General features: G+C 38.1%; 1 protein-coding gene across 8 annotated transcripts in view; it reads right to left on the bottom strand.

Annotated features, from left to right (window-relative positions):
• NSMCE2 (NSE2 (MMS21) homolog, SMC5-SMC6 complex SUMO ligase) overlaps positions 1-21,041 on the bottom strand; it is a 289,761-nt gene that overhangs the window by 191,036 nt on the left and 77,684 nt on the right. For 6 of the 8 annotated variants that reach the window (XM_032760411.2, XM_032760414.2, XM_032760412.2 and 3 more), the window contains one exon: positions 7,082-7,235. In XM_032760411.2, coding sequence (XP_032616302.2) covers positions 7,082-7,235 — 154 coding nt within the window. Of the gene's footprint in view, positions 1-4,069; positions 4,430-7,081; positions 7,236-21,041 lie in introns of those variants that run through there. The other 2 variants (XR_009214851.1, XM_058444044.1) reach the window with 2 other exon arrangements.

The following is a 21,041-nucleotide window of genomic DNA, read 5'->3' as shown; positions in this document are numbered from 1 at the left end:
TATTTAGGAAAGTTTTAGGCTATTAGCAAATCGAGTATCAGTTTAAGATTGTGAGGTTGAGCTCCAGCCAATGGATGCAGGACAGAGCAGTAAGGATGACCCAAATGCATAAGGGATAAACATGTCTGCCGTTCCTTTGTTCAGGTGTGCTCTTGCCATTGTTCCATCTGCGTGGAGCACCCTTTCTGCAGAAAGTAAAGATTGCCTTGCTGAGAGGTCCTTTGTCTCTGTGCTGACTTTTCTTCGCAACACTGATTATCTGTTTCTAACAACAGTTATATCTTATGACAAAGTAAAAAATTTCTAAGTTGAATAGTATCAGGATGAAGGCAACTTGGTCCATACTTTGCCCAGTTTAAATGCACTCAATGTATTTCTAGGAAAAGTCAAATATTTTCCCTCTTGGCACTACCTTGGTTTACTTCTCATCTGTCTTCTTCCAAGTTTCAAAACTCACACATAACCTTTCCAATCACTAGTCTTCTCTAGAACCACGCTGTTCACCTGCATCTGGATGAGGGGGCTCCCATACCTGGCCCCCTATCATCTGCTTTTTCAATAGAACCCAACAGGTTTCTACAATACACATTCCCAAATGAAGCAAACTGCACATTTTGGCCTTAGTTCACAGTATCCTGGAAGCAAAACCATTGACTCTTCTGAAGACATCACAAATTAACAGTAAATTAAATGGCTGCCGTCTCTCATTAAAGTGTCTAATAAGGCACTAAAAAAATTATATTACGAGAAGGTGAAGCCAAAGGTTACAAACTAACAGTTTTGTTCGAACAGTGTTTTAAAAATCTAGTAACTGAAAAACAGAAAAATCTAGTAACTCAGATTTCTGAGTTTTCTAAAACAACCTGAAGATCTGGCAACAGTGGGTCCACACCCACTCACAGCAACAATAGGCTGGCAGGAGTGACAGGTGTCCCCTTTCAGTAGCACAGAAGCTCTCAAGGACATGATGGTTTTCTGGAAGATTGTTGTGACCATCAAGAACCTGTGCTATGGTAATACTACACTGTACCTAGGCCGCATGCTGGAGTTCAAGGAATACAGCAGTAAGCAAAACATAAAAATCCCTACCCTTGTGCAACTACACTGTGGTTTTGAGTAGATGCTGAAGGAGACGGAAAAGCCACCAACTAAAAATAGTAAAACGAAGGTGTTCTAATGTTCTGAGAACACTTGATAGTATCCTTGAGAGAATCCTTTTGTAAAGTGAATGGCCACTCCCTCCTTTTATCAGTTTTGAGATCTAGATTGGGTGTGCTTAAAATGAATCCATATTAATTGCTAGATTACAGTGTGAATTCCTATGTCTCTATATGTCTGATACAAATATCATTGTCATTCAAAATGATTTATAAGCTTCACTCATAGCTGCAATTATCTCCATACCATATATTCTATATATAACAGTGACCTAAATATACTGTCTAAATTTGTGGTGAACCTTTTCAGATAAGCATTTTTTCATTAAAAGATAATATGATACGTTCTCCTTTAAGCTTAGCATTTAAATGTACTAACAAAATTATACTGCATATTAAATTAACACTTAAAATTTCAGATTCACATTCAATTCTATTTTTGAACATAAAGCAAAGCCCTTATGTTTTGAAAGTTTCTAAATCTCAATCTTAGAAACTTTCAAAACATAAGGGCTTTGTCAACTGCCCTCAATTTCTGCCTTTGCTGATGTACACTAAAATCTACAGGGCCTGATAGTCACGTAACAGGTAAATGAATAAAAGATGCCAGGAAGATTGCTTGATGACTTGAGAAGTGTCTATACAGAGGAGTTCACACATTCTAATTAAGTTCTCCTGATGTTAAAATTGCAAGAAACCATGAGCTGTAATATTGAAGGCAGTTTAAGGCAAGGAGAAGAGAAAATTATCCATATTGTCTAGCTAAATTAAAATTATTTCACCCAAGAAAGTCTGGTTATGTCTGCCTTAAACCAAATCATATTGTTTCATTTCACAACTTGGGTTAGTGAGAATATGATTATTGTTTAAGAAATTCTGCTCTGCGAAATTGTTCCGTAACTCAGTTATCACCACCATCACTATCCTAGTTCATCTTGTCTAGAAGTGTAGAAGTTATCTTCGATCAATCTTGATTCTGTGACTCCAAGAATTAGAAGTATCTAAGATAGGTGGTATCTGAAGGGAGAGTAGGCTGCTATTAAGTGACTCAAATCCAAGTCTTCCGTCTGCTAAGCCACATTCTTTCCATTATGCTGTACTAGCTCTTCCTCAATAACTTAAATCTAAAGCTTTTAGAGCTAGCAGAGTCAGTATCTCATTTAATCTTGGTAATGACCCTGAGATGTAAGCTGAGGCAGACGTAATTATTTCTAACATACAGGACACTGCGTATCTAAAGGATAAAATTCTTTGTTCAAAGATGTTTCATCTAATGCCTAGTAATATCTGTAAGACATAACTATTAGGAAAATCATTGTGTGTAACTGAAATATATTATCTTTAGAATAACAGTATCTCTAAATGAGTGTAGTATATCTCTTAGGTTTGTATTCTGGGGATGGTAAATACTAGACATCTGTACTGCCCTCTCCTTTCCCACTGTTATCTTTTAGCACATTCTTTCCTACTGGAGCTGAACCCAGCCTCAAAATCTTTCTGTACCTATTGCTCCAGAGAGCCCCATATGAGTTGACTGGCATGGCATTCCTGTTTTGACTCTCCTCACTTAGGTCCCACATTGTATAACATTTGTTTCTGATGTTTGCTTTTGAGTTGATATTTGTTATTAATGGTTCTCATTTTATATCATGTTTGTATACACTGTCTTCTGCACGTACAGATTCCTGCTTTTTGCTTTTTATTTATTTCAGAGCCTCAACTGTAGTAATTCATACACAGTGAATCCTCAAAGTGTTCTGAATGTACCTGAGACAAATGGATGGTATTGAGGGAAAAAAATATAAAATTAAAAAAAATAAAAACTGCTGTTATTTCTGAATATAATTTAGATCAAGGGTCAGTAAACATTTACTGTAAAAAGCCAGATAATAAATACGATAAGTTTTGCTAACCAGATGATCTGTGACGCACTCACTCAACCCGGCCATGACAGTGTGACAGTACCCACAGAAAACTCATTAACAGGTGAGTATGACTATGTTCCCATGAAACCTTTTATGGACACTGAAATAGAATTTTCGTATAATTTTCACAAGTCACCAAATATTACTCCTTCTTTGATTTTTTTCTCCAACAATTAAAAAATATAAAAACCATTGTTAGCTTGCAGGCCATAGAAAATCAGGAGGCAGGCTGAATTTGGTCCACGGCCCAGAGTTTACTGACTCCAGGCCTAGATCTAGAGTTGTCAAAGTGAGAACTTCTGGTAGTCTGCAAGATCTTTTCAGCAAGTTCAATTACCAATGTGTGAGACAAAGTTTTCTTTGTGTACGTCAACAAAATAGATCAAATGTAGATGCAAATATGAGGAGCTAGTTACCTTCTATTTAAATAAGCCAAAAATTGAAGAGATTGACAAAAATGTAAAAGAATGCCACTCTTCTCAATAATTTTTCCTTTATGTTTATAAAATGTTAAGTGGTATCCCATATCAAATACTGTTTATATTAACATGTAATAGGCTTATTTTTCATATGTTAATATTTTTAGAGTTCTTCAGTTTTGATTTCTAATATGATAAATGTCAGTTGATATAACCAATAAACAAAAGCTCTCTGGGGGCTCTCAGTAAATTTTAAGAATGTGACCAGGTGCAGTGGCTCACGCCTGTAATCTCAACATTTTGGGAGGCTGAGGCGGGTGGATCCCCTGAGGTCAGGAGTTCAAGACTGGCCTGGCCAACATGGCAAAACCCCATCTCTACTAAAAATACAAAAATTAGCTGGGTGTGGTGGCGTGCACGTATAATCCCAGCTACTTGGGAGGCTGAGGCAGGAGAATCACTTGAACCTGGGAGGCGGAGGTTGAAGTGAGCCAGGACTGCACCACTGCACTCCAGCCTGGGTAACAAAGCGAGACCCTGTCTCAAAAAAAAAAAAAAAAAAATTAAAAATATAATGGGAGCATAAGACCAAAAACTTTGAGGACAGCTGCTGAGCCACAGATAGATTAACTTACAGCTGGTGCACTGCCCTTCAGACAAAACCACCTGGGAGACAACTTCATTGCAAGCTCTATCTTGGCCTCTCCCCACCTAAAAGATTCCTGGCATTTCTCTGATTAGATCCTGATTTGGTCAAATGTAATCCCATGTATTTATGTTCTTACATAATAAAGTTAGTGAAGACATGGTGGTTATTTTCATAAAAGAAATCTTTGGATCTATGTAGACCATAAAAGCACTTCAGCCTTTACTCTGTCAAAACAGGCATCTAGAAGCAAGTTTCTCTCTCTGGCCTCTATTTTCGAATCTTTAAAAACAAAAAAATTATTATTGCAATTCCTTGCCACCAGAACATATCTCAAAACAGAATCATTAGCTCATTTACATATAATAGTGTACCTTTGACCTCACAAATATTGTGGGAGCCTGATCCTAATTAGAACCCTCACAGCAGTGTTAAATTTAAAGAAAGAAAATCCACTAGACATGGTACAAGTTTATACTTGTATAAACTTGTATTAGTATAATACAAGTATTATACTAATAATACTGCACTAAAATTACATTTTGCAAGTAAGGTATACAGAGCTTATAGAGTATTTTTTAAAAGTACTAATATTTTGCTTATTCTGTCATTTGAAATTTAAAAACTTTTAAAAATAAAATTCTAGGGGAATTTTTTATTTTAATTATTTTAGGGGAAAGTTATTTTAATTCCAGTGTTATAATATACAGGGAAACTTTATGTAAGGAAGTATTTCTTTCAATATAAATATACATAAGGTTTGACTGTCTATCCAAATAATGTGTACTGGTGGCCTGAGGAAACATTTTCTTTCTTTTTCCAACCCCATTTTAGAGAGATTTAAGAAGTAATAGCCACAATTTCAATATTTATCATTTTTTTGAATTATATGTTCTTAGTTAGAAAGTGTTTCTCCATGAGTATATGATTCCAAAAGTCTTCATCCTTTACCTTGTGGAATAATAACTTTGTAAACAATAACAAAAGAAGAAACAATTTATATTTTTGAATATTTGTCCTTCAACTTGTATTATAAAATTACTTAAAACTCAGGAATTGTGATTGGATGCTAAGTCTGCCACAATTTATGAGTACTGGCTCCAAATAGTCAAATAAAATAAATTTAGCTACTTAGACCAACGCCAAAACTGAAATTCATTAGCATCTTTTTTTCAAGATTGAAAAATTGCTATTTATTTGACAAAAAACTATTGCATTTAATAAAGAAATGTTAATAACTGGTACATACATTAGTTCAAAATATTTTCACTAAGCACCAAACAGAATAGTTCTCGGTCTTTTCACTGAGAACGCCTTTGGAAAAAATGCCTATAACAATCAGTTTATTTAGGTTTTTAATGAAGAAATTGAAAGCTGCCAATCAGAGTTTCTAATTACCATGAGATGACCAGGTAAACAACCTCGAGGTCATATAATGTGAGCTTTTAAAAGCTTTGTTTAATCTCTACATCCCAACTGAGGGGATTTGTTGGCCTCAGGCTGGTAATCACAGGTCCATGTGCCAGATACTATACATACACACACACACACACACACCACTGAGTAATAAATATCATGGATAAAAGATAAAGACTATATGGCCTATATATATTTAAGGGGAATAATGTCTAATTCTCATGGCTATACAATTAATTCACTAGCATCTTTAAGATCAGAAAACCACTGGCAAATTATTATCTCTTTGGGAAATTATTAATCATTTGAGGGAAGAGTGAAAAATACATTAGAAGAATGTTGGGAGCTGTGATGTTAAACAAAGAACAAAACATAAACTTAAAATATGGGGAAAAGGCTTGCTGGTTAAATCTACAGTAAAAACAAAAGTCTCATCATGATTGCAAAACATTCCAAATTGTGTAACTTAAGTTATTTGTAAAATAGACAAAAGTGAAGCAGCTTCCTCAGTCATTTTTTGAGATCTCAGCATCAATTTAAAGAAAATGCTTATATTTAAAAGAAAGCCTATTTCAAAATACAAATCCCTACATTAAGCACATATAAGGACATGAGGCAAATTTATGTCTCATATCATACAACACTCCTGCTCCATGTGTGTGTAAATGAAGGTGTTGGGAGACTAAAGTTAGCAAAGGTTATTTGCTTCACTATTCACTTCTTTAAGAAATACAAGCGTCTCAATCCTAAAAGAAGCAAAGACTATAGGACTAAATAGATGCTAATGTGAAAAAATCAATTTATATAAAATTGGTATGTGGACCACATGGAAGAATGGGAAAAGAAAGGGCATATATACTTTACTGTGCAGACAAGATATATTATTTCTGGTAAATACTGTCTAAAAATTTTTTTTGGTATAAAAAATTACATTGCCTGCTCCAATTCTTAGGTCAAAATTATGTCCACTAAAAAACCTGAATGTAATAGTTTATTAAGAAGGCAACAACTTTAAAAACCACATGGAATTTATACTACCACAATGCTAAAATGGATCAAGGAGATTTTGGTCTATAGTTGAGAAGATAAAGTGGTCTTCTGAGAAAACATAGCTAATATTACTCCAAAGTGGCAAAACCAGAATCAAAGTATGGTTATTTTAAAGCATGGCAGAGCAGTTTAAAATTTGAACAATATCATTGTTATTTAAAAAAAACAGTTTTCACTTTTATTTTGTTTTCCCAATTCCCCTCCCCAGCAATGGGACAATACACATAACTAGCTGCTGGGAAATTTTCTGAGCACTTTGTGGAAACTGTTGGCTTTCAGAAATGGGCAGGCTGATTTGAACCAAAAATTAGACAAAATACAGAACTGCAACAACAATAGAAAGCAACTTAGAAAGAGGATCAAGCCAAGCAGATAAGCAAACTTTATAAAATCAGTTAACTGGGGCTGTTCATCAAGTCAGTTCCCTAATTCCAAAAAGCCGAACCAAAGTAAAGCATGTTGACTTACATTGCTTCTTTAGTTCTTTCAGCTGTTGTTTAAACTGTACAAATTTTTCATTATTTTGAAAGTCTGCATCAGAATTCTTGTTCTGTAAAGCCAAAAATTTCTTCTCTACCAATAATTTTAAATCTGGTATTTTTTCTGGACGTTCTTCTTTTACCTAAGGGAGACAACAAAATTACTTGAGTTAAATGTTAACAATAATAGTGTTAACAAAGTTTTACAACATTGTTTTTATCTCAGATAATTCAAAGCAAAAGATAGTGAGGTTGAAAACAATCTCTTGAACAAAGCACCAGAGAGGTTGGGACATGTTCTAGGACAGACTGCTGGCAAATACTGAAGGGACTCATTCATGCCAACTACTCATTCTATTTTGGCTTCCGTAAGCTAGTGGCCCTTCAGTGATCCTACTAACTTGTTGTCTTCTGATAACTACCAGGGAAAATCACAAATGTGGCAACTTCACCAGACCTGAGCATCACCACCCAAGTCTGCTCAGTCCTCTCTCACACTCACCAGTGGTTATTCCATCCTGTATGCTCAACATTTTTTTTTTTTTTTTTGGCCCTCCACCCTAGCAGGTAAGAGTCACTTCTACTTTACAAAAGTGGCTGGGGCTTTAGCCTTGACCTTCCATAATGTCCTGCCATGCCAAGGAATAAGTGCCCCCTGGTTCTGTTCAAGGCTAAATTCTCAACCCATGTTCTCCTCCATCCCCAATATTATAAAATTATTTCCCAATATTATAAACTTTCAAATATGCAGACAGGTTGATGGAAGTATATTATGAACACTCATTCATCTCCTTCCTAGATGCCACAATTAACATTCTGCTCTGTGTGTGTTATCACATATCTATCCATCTATCTCTCTATCCATTCTCAACCCTGTTCTTAATCACATCTTCATCTCTTTCACAACAAACTTTCCTCTCAACGGGCTCTTTTCTCAAGAACCTTTACACAGGCTCTTCACACCCATTTTTTTTAAAACAAACAACCTCTTATAATCCCAGCTCCCTGACCCTAGTTATTTTCTGTTCATGTTCCACCTCCTTGGGGGAAAAAAGGAGCCACTCTTTCCACTTTCTCATCCTCCAGCTTTAGCCACTATAGTCAAGCTGCTGCCTCATCACTTTGCCGCAGCTGCTCTCCATCAGGCCTTCATAATTGCTCCCTTTCATCACTGGCCCTTTCCTGATGCTCCTGCTGCCAAGCAAAACTCACCAAACTCTCTATTGTGCCCCATACACTTTAGACAGACTTCTACCACCACTCCAGGAATATTCAATTGCTTATTTTTATGCCTCTTTCCCCTAATAAAGTATAAACTCCTTGAAAGATGTCTGATTTATCACGGTATTACCAGTGCCCAGCACACAGTAGGTAGTACTCAACGTGTCTTTCAAATAAGTTAATCTTATTAGCTCCAAATATACCTACCCACTAAAAGCCACAATTCATTAGCTGCCATTATTATTAGTATACAGTACAGTTTCTAGGCTGGAAGACAGCTTAGAGATAATCTAATCTTGGTCTCCTCCCCTCAGTTTCACAAATAAATAAAATGATTCAGAAAGAAGTCAAATGACTTATCTTCTACATCCAACTAGTCAGAGGTAATGCTAAGACTACAAGTTAGATACAGAAAATTCTTGATATTGGTTCTAGTCAGTGGCATATATTTCTAATTTCTCTGAATCTGAGTTATCAATGCATATGAATTCAAAAGATTATCTGCAAAGTATCTGCTTTAACTTTTGTCACAGAGAAAAAACATAATCTTCTTTTGCTTAATTGCTATGCATTTTGATTACTAAATAGAAAATGAGAATTAAGCATGAAACCAAAATGTCTAAAATTTATATTTTAGTGTAGGAACTGTCTTCTTGTATTGCTAACCCCCAAGTGCTGGATTCACCATTAAAGAGAGTTTTAGAAAACATGGAGAGGCTTTAATGACAAGTGTTATATGTAATTAAGGATTTAACAGAAGTACTGTACAGCTAAGGAACCAATAAAGCTCAATTTGGAAAAGAGAAGATAGAAAGGCAATTTAATAGTGCCTTATATCTCAAGAATAAGAGCTATTATACACGGTAACTAGCTATCCTCTACCTCTACATAATAGAACAAAATGCAAGAAGTTCAAAATTGTACCATGAAGAATTGAGGGCAGACCTAGAAAATAAATTGCTGGTTCTTAGAAAAGGATTATAGGCTCTCTTTCTGGATTTATAAAATAAAATGGATTCACATCCACCCAAGATGTTAATGGTAACATTATAGGAAGGCATTCAGGTGAGCCTTGTCAAGGTGTAATCAGTCTGAAATTATTATGTAATCTGGGATGATCTAAGCAGATGATAAGTAAAATCTGAATGTTGTTTTCCAACAACGTCTCTAACACAGTCAACCTACTTAATTCCCACAGTTCCACTACAACCATTGCTGAGGAGGTGAAGACTGAGTAGGGAGTGGGGGCAGTGAGGACGGAGGGGAGAGGCATTTCGAGGTCTGACAACAACAACCTGAAATATGACTAGGAAAAGCTGAATAAACCAAATTTTTAGTGATTCACTGTGTTTTTCCCCCCATAACCAGAACCTTTAGAAAACTGCTGTAAAGCACATAAATTCACTGCTGTAAATGTCTTCTCTGAAAGTTTGAGTCTGCATGGCCATCCATTGCAAAGAGAACTGACTGTACTCTAGCTATCAAAATGAAATTTAAAAACATTCAACTCATTATCTCTTTAAATCAATAAAATAAATGGGCACTATTTTTTAATGGTTTCTTGCTTTGTTTGAATATCTAAGAGAAACATTAATGAAAAGAAAAAAAATTGAGCGGCTGATCATGTAGTATGAAAAAGATAAAGATGCCCCTCTTTTCCCAGGATAATTTTTTTTTTTTTTTTTTTAATTAAAGAGACAGGGTTGGGCTCTGTCACCCAGGCTGGGGAGTACAGTGGTGCGATCACAGTTTACTGTAACCTTTAACTTCCTTGGTCAAATTTCAAATACCTCAAAGAAATTTGAGGTGGAGAGGATCTACTAGATTATTAGGTCCATCTTTTTCCCAATAATAAAGTCTCCCCAGATACAGGACTTAGAATCTCAGTGAATTAAAAGATACTAGGTATATTAATTTACTAGGGCTGCAATAGCAAAGTACCACAGATTAGGTGGCTTAAACAACAGAAATTTATTTTGTCACAGTTCTGGAATTGAGAGGTCCAAGATCAAGGCATCAGCAGGGCTGGGTCCTGTGGCATCACATGGTCTTCCCTCTACACAGGTCTGTGTCCAAATTTCCTCTTAAGGACATCAGTCATATTGGATTAAGGCTCACTTACTGACCTCATTTTAACTTAATGACTTATTTTATTTTATTTTTTTTTTGAGGCAGAGTCTCACTCTGTTGCCCAGGCTGGAGTGCAGTGGCACAATCTCGGCTCACTGCAAGCTCCGCCTCCCAGGTTCACGCCATTCTCCTGCCTCAGCCTCCTAAGTAGCTGGGACTACAGGCACCCACCACCATGCCCACCACCACGCCCGGCTAATTTTTTGTATTTTTAGTAAAGACGGGGATTCACCGTGTTAGTCAGGATGGTCTTTTTTTTTTTTTTTTGAGACGGAGTCTCGCTCTGTTGCCCAGGCTGGAGTGCAGTGGCACGATCTCGGCTCACTGCAAGCTCTGCCTCCCGGGTTCATGCCATTCTCCTGCCTCAGCCTCCTGAGTAGCTGGGACTACAGGCACCCACCACCATGCCCACCACCACGCCCGGCTAATTTTTTGTATTTTTAGTAAAGACAGGGATTCACCGTGTTAGTCAGGATGGTCTTTTTTTTTTGAGACGGAGTCTCGCTCTGTCGCCCAGGCTGGAGTGCAGTGGCGCACTCTCGGCTCACTGCAAGCTCCGCCTCCCGGGTTCACGCCATTCTCCTGCCTCAGCCTCCGAGTAGCTGGGACTACAGGCGCCCGCCACCACGCCTGGCTAATTTTTTTTGTATTTTTAGTAGAGACGGGGTTTCACTGTGGTCTTGATCTCCTGACCTCGTGATCCGCCCGCCTCGGCCTCCCAAAGTGCTGGGATTACAGGCGTGAGCCACCGTGCCCAGCCAACTTAATGACTTGTTTAAAGACCTGATTTCCAAATACAGTCAAATTCTGAGGTCCTACTAGGGGTTAGGACTTCAACATATGAATTTCAGAGAAACACAATACACTGGATTAATGTTTATATCATTATAATTTAAAAATGAGAGAAGTTACTGAGAAGTAAATAATAGGTACCATACTTACATGATAAAAATTTAACTCTGCCCTTTGACAACAAAAGGTCAGATTTTTCTGTATCACCCGCTTACTCATCCAGTATTCAGTGAGTGTTCTCTATGTGCTAAGCACTGTAGCTAAAATGAGAGTAGACCAGAAGAGTGGATCAGGAGCAGAAGGTCAACAGCCCTGGAAGCCAGGTTATAGAACTGAGACCTGACCCAACAGGCAGCAAGAAAGACACTACAGATTTCAAGGGGTAAAGTGATAATAAGAGTTAAAAAAAAAAATGATTACTATCATTAATGCCTGGAGGACACACAACCGACAGGGAGGGAGAGGGCAGTTGCTGCCATATGTTAACTAATGGCAGAGGGGCTGGCAACTGGGATGCTGTTTTTGAAGCAGAATCACCAACTCTTGTTGTGAGAGGAAGACAAGAGAGTAATGATGCCTCCAAGATATTTAATGTGGACAACTAGTCAAATGCTATTGTCTTGAGGAAAGCAGCAGAAATCACTGAAACTGTAAGACTTTGAAGTGAAGTTACCTAGTACGAAGCTAGAAATATTTAAAATGAGGGCATGGGAAGAAAAAGAAGAGACATGCAAAAGGAACTCTGAAAAACTAAAGAAGAAAACCAGCAGTGAGGGATGCTACAGAAGAAAGGAAAGAGAAAATTTCCATTAGAGAAGTGCTTGTCCTTTGGGGAAAATGATGCAAGTGAGCTTAAGTAAGAAAAGGGCTAATCCTTAAATCCAGTGGATTTAATTATAAGGCATTCTGCACACAGCACTGGAATTACGGCTCCATGAAGCTTCTCTCAGACAAAGGTTATGTCCCTGGTGTCTGGCCCGCTGCCTGTTGCACAGTGGGTGCTCAGATGATGTGGGTGAACGAGTAAATTACCTGAAGGCTAAATTACACTGTGCTGAAATGAGAAAGGGGGTTAACGGAGTTGTGTGGGAACCGATGAATACAGTTTGATGGAAAGGAAGAACAAGATGAGAGTGCTAAAGATACTTGTTTATTTGTATAGAGGAACAGGAGCTAGAAGTTGTTATGATGGAGGAGAAAAAACTTGGAGCTCAGCATCAGACAGATCTGAATCCACTCTGGGTATGGATCTTGAGACAATCCCCTGGGTCTTGAAATTCTCTCATCTCTTAATTAGGAATCAGGAACACCCACTTCAGTGCTGTGAAGACTTAACTAAACCAAGCCTGTGTTTAACTCTGGCCCATAGTAAATGATCAAAAACTTTTATTCTTTTCCTTCTAACTTCAGCATAACAGACTTTAACAAAGTTGTGGGTAGAGGAGGAGGTGATGAAGAAACATACATAAAAAACTATCAAGAGAAAGCAAGTAACAAATTTCATTTGAGAAAACCATTCCAGTACTAGGGCAAAAAATAGAGAATTCTGCAACCAGCTGGGAAAGCATGTCAATTGTCCTTACAGGTGTCAGAAATGCCTATGGGGCTAGACCAGCAAGGATATGAGGAAACTCACAGTAAGTGCAGGCCAATAGGAAGTGGTGAGGACTGTGTGAAGTAGATGGTACAAGTCCCAGGTAAGAGGAAAGCTGTTACTCAGCTGCCGACGCCTGCTGCCAGGTAAGAAGGCAAGCCCAGGCTTTCCCAGGACACTTAGAAATCGGGATCTTTATGAGACATTTTTCTGGTTTTTAAGACAATGTATAGTGTCGCTGTGAGGTAAATAAATGAAGCAATAAAGCGCCCACCTGTCTGATGCAGAAAATATTCAATAACGAGTAGCTGTTAGTATTGTTGTTACTATTATTATCTACCTATATATATCTCCAGTGTTGCTGAATACACAGGCCTATAGCTCATCAAGACTGACATAAAAACACCCACTTGGAGGAACCAGTGTATGGATTTTAATGGAAACCATGGAAATGAATGGGATCACCAAGGAGACTGAATAAATAGAAACAAAAAAAAAAAGGACCAAGACCGAACTCTGGAGGATATCACATTTTAAGGGCAGCTGGAAGAGTTTAAAAAGAAAAAGTACAAGAGTTAAGAAACAACCAAAAGAAAATATCCACAAAGTTTAGGAAGGAATTTCAAGATCTGTCAAATGCTGCAGAGAAGTCAAACTAAATAAGAAGTGAAAAGTGTGCATTAGATTTTTGAGTCACTAGAGACTCTAGCAAGAGCAGACATATGCACAAAGGCTGACTCCAAATATCCAGGTCTTTGTTTAATAAATTGCTGCAAAAAGAAGGAAACAGTAACAGGAAGAAACACGCAAATCCCCAGAAATTCCACAGACTCTTCAATGAATTGCTCATTTTAGCTCAAAATCACTTGTGAATACTTAGCTACATGTAATTAGAACCCAACACCCCTGTGACTGCAACATTTCTCTGTGTCAGCAAGGAGAAGGTAATCAATGAGTTGACTGTTAGGAACTAAGTTAGGCCTCCAAATGGCTCTGTCCATATAAAGAGAGGCTTGTTGTTTTAGGAAAAAAGATAATGGTAGAAACAAAAAGCAGAACTCAGTCCTCATCCATGCTGAAACTACATATTATTTTCACCATATTTTAACACAAATATTAAATGTATTTATATGATGATAATACAACTCATTTCTTTCAAACAATATTGTATGCATATGTAATTAAAGTGTGTCATTTTATTGCCACAGGGCAAAGTCAAAGTCTCCTCCTCTTCCAATTATCATTATTGCCTTATAACCATCGTTTCACTGGGAGGGGAGATCACAGGAGCTAAGGATATTAATGAGCTGAGTCATTCACACACTTTTTGAATCATGTGAGAATCTAGTATAAAATTAGTCATTCCTGTAACTGAACCAAGACTCAGATAGATTGACTTTCTCCAAAACAGCCATTGTTAGATGTCTGCCTCCCAAAATAACACATACCCAGTGATTTACATTTTGGAAACGACACAGCCTTCAAAAGTTTATCACAGACACATACTAGTGATAAGCAGTTTGCTTTGTGTTCTGCTTAGTACTAGTACTCTAAGTATTCTAACTTTTTATTCCAAGTTTTAATTCATAGTGATCTAAGGTTATGGGACTGCTTTCATGCTAGAAATCCAGAGGGAATTGCCTCAATTGATCCTAGAACATTCATTCAACAAATAATTACTGAGTCCCAGTTGGGTGCTAGGCATTATGCTAAGCACCAAGACATTTATGGAAGTTGGCCCACACTTAATGACACACCACCAACCCAATTCGTCATGCACAGGGTAAATTTATATAGGCCAACACTGTCTCCACCTTTATATAGCAAAGAAAAACTTGGTAAAGTTGTCATTAAAAGGCATGCCCAAACTGAGAATCATCATGCTTTCACTGGGTATAACCTAATTGCATGTACATATGGACACACTATATTTTCTAGAGTTTAGTATATTGCCTCTGTCCTATTTAAAAATCACACATACTAATGATGACCAGCATGGATCATACCCCTTCATCTCATGCCAGTTTCTGTTGCCAGTTGCACAACTTACACTGAACTCTATTGGACCAAATTATCTGTAGCTGAGTGTGTTTCCTAGTGCCATTATTTAGCATGGTTTTGACTTTTGACAAAACACTTAAGAGAGAATACTTCCTTGTTGAGCATTACGACACATCAAGTGGACTTCATGGTTTGCCAAGGTGTTGTAATACACTATTATTAAGTAGCAGCCAACCAAAATGGAAACACCTTTCCTCCTTCGAGCCTTTCGGAAAAATTGTGAAAATGAATAAGCTTAAACATGGGTAAGAATGTTATTTGTCTAGTTCTAATGGACCAGTCTTATTAGAACAGACAGTTGTCTAACAGATGAAAGCTGAATGAGGCAACCTGCCATCTAGTGCATCTGTTATTAAACATTTATGCTGTTAAAAATTACTCCAATAAATTTCCCATGGCACCATGCCCACTATAAGACGATGACCAACCAGAATGATTTATTTACACAGAATACAGCATTAGGATTCCCGTACTGGTGGAAAAGAAACCAAACTGATTTTACATCTCTGGCTTTTTGTGTTGTTTTGGCAGAAATTCACAGACACATACATTATTTATTTATTCATTCAATAAATATTTACTGAACATCTACCACATGTGGGAACCATGCTAGCCTTGGAGATGTTATAACAAACAGACTAAAGTGGTCGCCATTGTGCTCAGAGGTTTTTGGATCTAGTGGGGAAAACAAATATTCAAATAATCAAGCAGATTATTGAAAACTATAAAAAGTGTTGGCAAGGAAATATATCAAGTGCTGGGAGAACATATAGCAACATAACTATTCAGGATACCATTTCACAGGCAATCTTTTTAACAGTGCTCAACTTAAACACAGGTCATACTGAGGGCAAGGTGAAATGAGGATTATTAGTATTGTTGTTAACAACACTTTGCACTTACACAGCACCTTTCGTCTGAGTGGTTCAAAGCCTTATATACACAAAAATATCATTATCCCAATTTCACAGATATGAGGAGTAGGCAGCTCGCAGTAGTTAAGCGTCTTGCCCAAGGTCATAGTGAGTCAGTGTCAGCCAGTTTCAACTTACTCAAACCCCCGTTCACCTTAAATGTTTTACTTTGCTTGTGCCTCCAAGTAACAACACAGAATAGGTTTAATTTTATGAAAACATACATGATTTCAGACATACATCCTAACTTTTAGTGGCCACTTGTCAGTCTTCGTATGAAAAGACACACATTCTGAATATGAAACTGCCTTTCCTATCCACCACACCTCTGCCATCCACAGAATGACTGAATACCTCATTCATCACCATGGTATCTCACTCAAGACTTAACAGTGAAAGAGTACAACGATGGAATGATGCTAATGGGATTGCTGTTCTTACCACATACCCTATCATCTAGAAGATCATCTTTCAGAATGCTGAAATCATCTTCTGAAGATTCAGTTCCAAATAAAATTAGATAGGGTGGTGTCTCCCAAGATGCTCAGAACCAGTGAATAATAGAAAACATTGTTTCTCCCACAGCCATAATACAGGGCCCAGTAACCAAGGGACAGAAGCAGAATTAGTTACACATCTTCTCCTCCCCCTCATCACACCTAATGACCAACTTGCAATTCCCCCATCACTGTGACTCTGGTTCTGCTGGTTTAACAGTCTCAGCACCCAAGTGAAGAATGATTTCACCAAGGGACTCAACAATGCCTCCACTGATTTGGAAGCTTAAACTGCAACCTAGCAATTCTGAACTCCTCATGACACAGAACAGGGACAAAAAGGGAGGTGACAGAATTGGTTGTGTTAATGAATCTTGATTATCAAGGGTAAAGAAGATTGTTGCAACAGAATGAGAGAAGGGAGGTGTGTGTCTGGAACCTGGAACACCTCTTGGTTTGATCACATCTAGCGGTAAAAGATAATGGAAGATAGAAACAACTCCATACAGGCAGGACCACCAACAACTCAAAGCCTCCTTCCCCACCCCTATGAATGACAGTCTAAAGTGTTGTCAGATAAAAGTCAGTCAGATAAAAATCTACAATTAGCTGAGAGCTGGCTGAGGGCAAAAAGAACATGGAATGAGTAGTGGAGGAAGGGAGTTAAAAATACCAACTTTGGATTCAGAACCAATAGCAAAAGCTGAGACTGAAGTATCTACTCATATTTATTCTTTGGTCTGACATAAACATATTTATGTTTTTAATCAATTTCCCCTTCTCCTTTTCTCCTAATGTTTTATAAAAATAAGTTGCTGGCTCACTAGTTGTAGAGTGACATAAGGGAACCTTAACAAAAGGAATAAGCTCAGCTCAGATATCTTGGACTTCGAGCTGGAAACAGTACCTAGTAAGATGTATCATTCCCCCTTTTGGGGAGGGGGAGAGCATGTTTTTCACTTTTAGAAAAATAGCTGCAACACCTTAGGAGGAAACATTTTGTTGTTGCTGCCACTATATTTGTAAATTTAAGTCTGGGAAAAAAGTGTACACAGAGGTTGAGTAGCCAAGCTTACCTGTCTAGAACTGTTTGAACATTTATCCTAAATCTGGGAATTTCTCACTTTAGGAGTGATATTTCACTGCAGTAAGAACCAGAAATTCTCTCAGCTTTCCCTGTAGCAAGAATACAGATATGCCACCTCAGTCCTTTGTCTATAAGACTTTAATTCTTGAGAATGACACAAGGGAGGTGCAGCACAGAGGGTGCTGGCAACAGACTCTGGAACCAGATTATCTAGGTCTTCAACCTTTAAATCCCAGTTCTGCCTTGTATTAGCTGTGTAATCTTGGGCAAGTTTCTTCACCACTCAGAAAATCAATTTCTTCATCTATAATCTACTTAACCTTTGAGTATTAAATGAATTAATGTAGGTAAAGAATTTAGAGTTTTAAAATACAGTAGCCAACATGGTCATTAAAATCTAAATTAATTAAAATTAAATAAAATTAAAAACTGAGTTCTCGGTCACACTGCCAAGTGCTCAAGTGCTCAAGAGCTCTCTCTGCATGTGGCTAGTGACTAACACACCACTCTGGACAGAGCAGATACAGAACATTTCCATCACTGCAGGAAGATGCACTGGGAAGTGCTGACTTAGAGAATACTTTCTAGTACTCGGTAAGCACTCAAGTGATAACAGCTGCTATTATTATTATTACTGGTATTCTTATGGTCACATTGTTGTTATTATTATTATTATAGCAAGTTTAAGATGTAGCCAGACAAAATCTGGTAGAAGAGATGAACAAGTAAGAAGCAATTTAAATGCTGTAATCTGATCAGAATTAGCAGTATTAGTAGCAGCAGCTGCTCTCAACTATTTATTATTGGCAAGGTACTGAGGTAAGCACTTCATACAGATTATTTTATTTAACCCTCCCCCAAACAAATAACATTAGAGGTAAGAATGAATACATGCTATGCTATTGATTAGGAACTGAAGCTAAGGAGCGGTCTAATTACAAGCGGTTGAAGAGCTCAGTGTTGGAGCTAGGACTCACTGCATTAGCAGGTTTGTTGTATCGCTAAGTCCATGACATAACTACTACCCTAGACTTCAACTATTTACTTAGAGCCTATTAGGGCCACACACTGCTCCAGGTGCTGCGAACACAGCAGTCAAGAGACCCAGTTCCTGCCCTTGTGGAGTTTGTATTCTACTTGAGTAGAAGAATAATAAGAAAATATGTAACTAGCTAAATGGTAATAAGTGCCATGGAGAACAATTGAGCAGAGTGGAAATGAGTGAGCTCTTCTGTGATGGACGGTCAAGGCAGGCTTCAATGAAAAGATGACATCTGAACCAGAGACCTAAAGAAAATGAGGGGGTGAGCCATATAATTGGAGTCACAGTAAAAAGGGTTTGGGGAATAATAGGGGATGAGGTCAGAAGTATTAATCAAAGCAGGGTGCGAAGTGGGACAGATGACGGAGGGCTTTAGCTTTTATTCTGAGAGAGATGTGTGAAGGTTTTGCACAGAGTAGTAGGAACTTCTGATTTTCTTTTTAAAAGGGTCATTCTGGCTGTTAGGATGAGAACCACTTTAGGGGGGGAGGAGGAGCAGAAGCAGGAGAGCAGTCAGTAGGCCGCTGCAGGCATCCAGGTAAAAGATGATGATGGCATGGATTAGGGTGACAGTAGGAGAAACAGTGAGAGGTGGTCAGACTCTAAATACATGTTGTAGGTAGAAATAATAAGGTTGGCTGGGTGCAGTGGCTCACGCCTGTAATCTCAGCACTTTGGGAGGCCAAGCCAGGTGGATCACCTGAGGTCAGGAGTTCGAGACCAGCCTGGCCAACATGGTGAAACCCCATCTCTTCTAAAAACACAAAAGTTAGTCGGGCATGGTGGCACATGCCTGTAAATCCCAGCTACTCAGGAGGCTGAGGCAGCAGAATCGCTTGAACCCGGGAGGCAGAGTTTGCAGTGAGCCGAGACAGTGCCATTTGCACTCCAGCCTGCCCAAGAGGCCAAGAGAGCGAGACTCTGTCTAAAAAAATAAATAAATAAATAAAGAATAAGGTTTACTGATGGACTGGATATGGGCTGTGAAAAAATTAAGGAACTAAGGACAACTCTGGATTTTGGTCTAATTAAAAATGGAATAGTAATACTGCCATTTTCTAAGATAGGGAAGTCAGGAGGAACAGCTGGTTTTGGAGAAAAACAAGAGTTTAGTTTTGGAAGGTTAAATGTGCAATGCCTATGAGAATGAAATAAAGTGAAAATGAAGAGAAGACAGTTATACGTCTGGGATGTGGTTTTGGAGAGAGGACTAGGTTACAGCTACAAATGCTATGAAAAATGATTAACTTCCTGATGTTATGAGGCCACATGACAGTAATCCACTTGGCAAACAGAGGTGGGATGATGTCAGAGCAGGCTGTAAGAAAGGAGCTAGCCTCAGTCTGTGAAGAGTAAGAAAGGGTCAGCTATTTGGAAATGAAAAAAAAGCATTCCCAGCAGATAGTGTGTGCTAAGGCCAGAGGCAAGAGAACATTCAAAGAGCTAGTGTAAAAGAATAGTACAAAATGAGACTAGAGAGGTAAGGAGGGGTGTATACCATGTAAAGAAATTTGAGCTTAAATCTGAAAGTAACAAGGAAAAACTGAAGAAGGTAAAGTTATGGAAAAGGCAGGCAAAAAAAAATCAAATGTTCACTTTAGAAAGATCTCGTGGGCTACCAGGTAAGAAATACAGGAGAAGAGTGCCCAAGGGGACTCTACCAGATAAGAAATACAGCCAGTGTGCTCAAGGGGACTGAAGACTGTGAACATGGGAATGGAGGTAGGTGAATTAATTTGAGAAGCAGGAAAATTTGGAGATGGAATGTAAAATGTGAGGAGCTAGGGGAAGTAAGGACGACAACAGATTTCTGATAGGAGAAACTGGGTAGATGATATTACCATTTACGAAGTTACAGAATCCCAGCAGAAAATCATGGGCAAAACGTCACTGTGGGACACTGAATTTAAGGAGCCTATAGCACATTTAAGTAGAGAATGTCAAATCTGTCATTAAGTTTATATGTGTGGTTCTCAGATGAGAAATCTAGAATGGAAATAAAGATCTGGGACTCAGCAGCATAAAGACAGCAATTTAAGTTATGAGCATAGACGCTATTTCTCAGGAAGAGTATGCAGTGTGAGAAAGGAAGAAAATCAAAGAACGGGTAGGAATAGCAAGCTTTACTGAGTGAAGAGATGAAGGAGGATCTACCAAACAGATTATGGAGGAGTGACCAGAAGCTAGAAGAAAAAACAGATGTGTTGTCATGAAAATCAGGGGAAAACAAAAATTCAGGAAGGAAGGAGCAGTTGTCAATAGCAGAGAGGTCAAATAAGAGAGCAACTGAACAATATTCTCTGGATTTGTTACTAGGTATGTAACTCTGGGTGAGTCACATAACTGTGAGCCCTAGCTTCCTCATCTACAGAAAAATGCTGTTATTATCTACTATACCTTGGTTGAGAATACATGGTAATGTGTATAAAGCACCTCAAACAGTGTTAGACATACTAGGCACTACAAATAGGCTTCATTCTTATTACCACATATCTTCAGTTTGTCAGACAGGCAGTCCAAAGTAACAAGAAGAACAAGGGTTGAAAAGCACCAAACTACACCTATAGTCTGAAAGCCTGTGTGCCCTCCAAATTCACAGGATGAAATCCTA

Source organism: Hylobates moloch, unplaced genomic scaffold (assembly GCF_009828535.3).
Source record: "Hylobates moloch isolate HMO894 unplaced genomic scaffold, HMol_V3 SCAFFOLD_9, whole genome shotgun sequence".
NCBI classification, from domain to species: domain Eukaryota; kingdom Metazoa; phylum Chordata; class Mammalia; order Primates; family Hylobatidae; genus Hylobates; species Hylobates moloch.
Note: the sequence above shows the minus strand (reverse complement) of the source record. Positions and strands in the feature narration are given on the sequence as shown.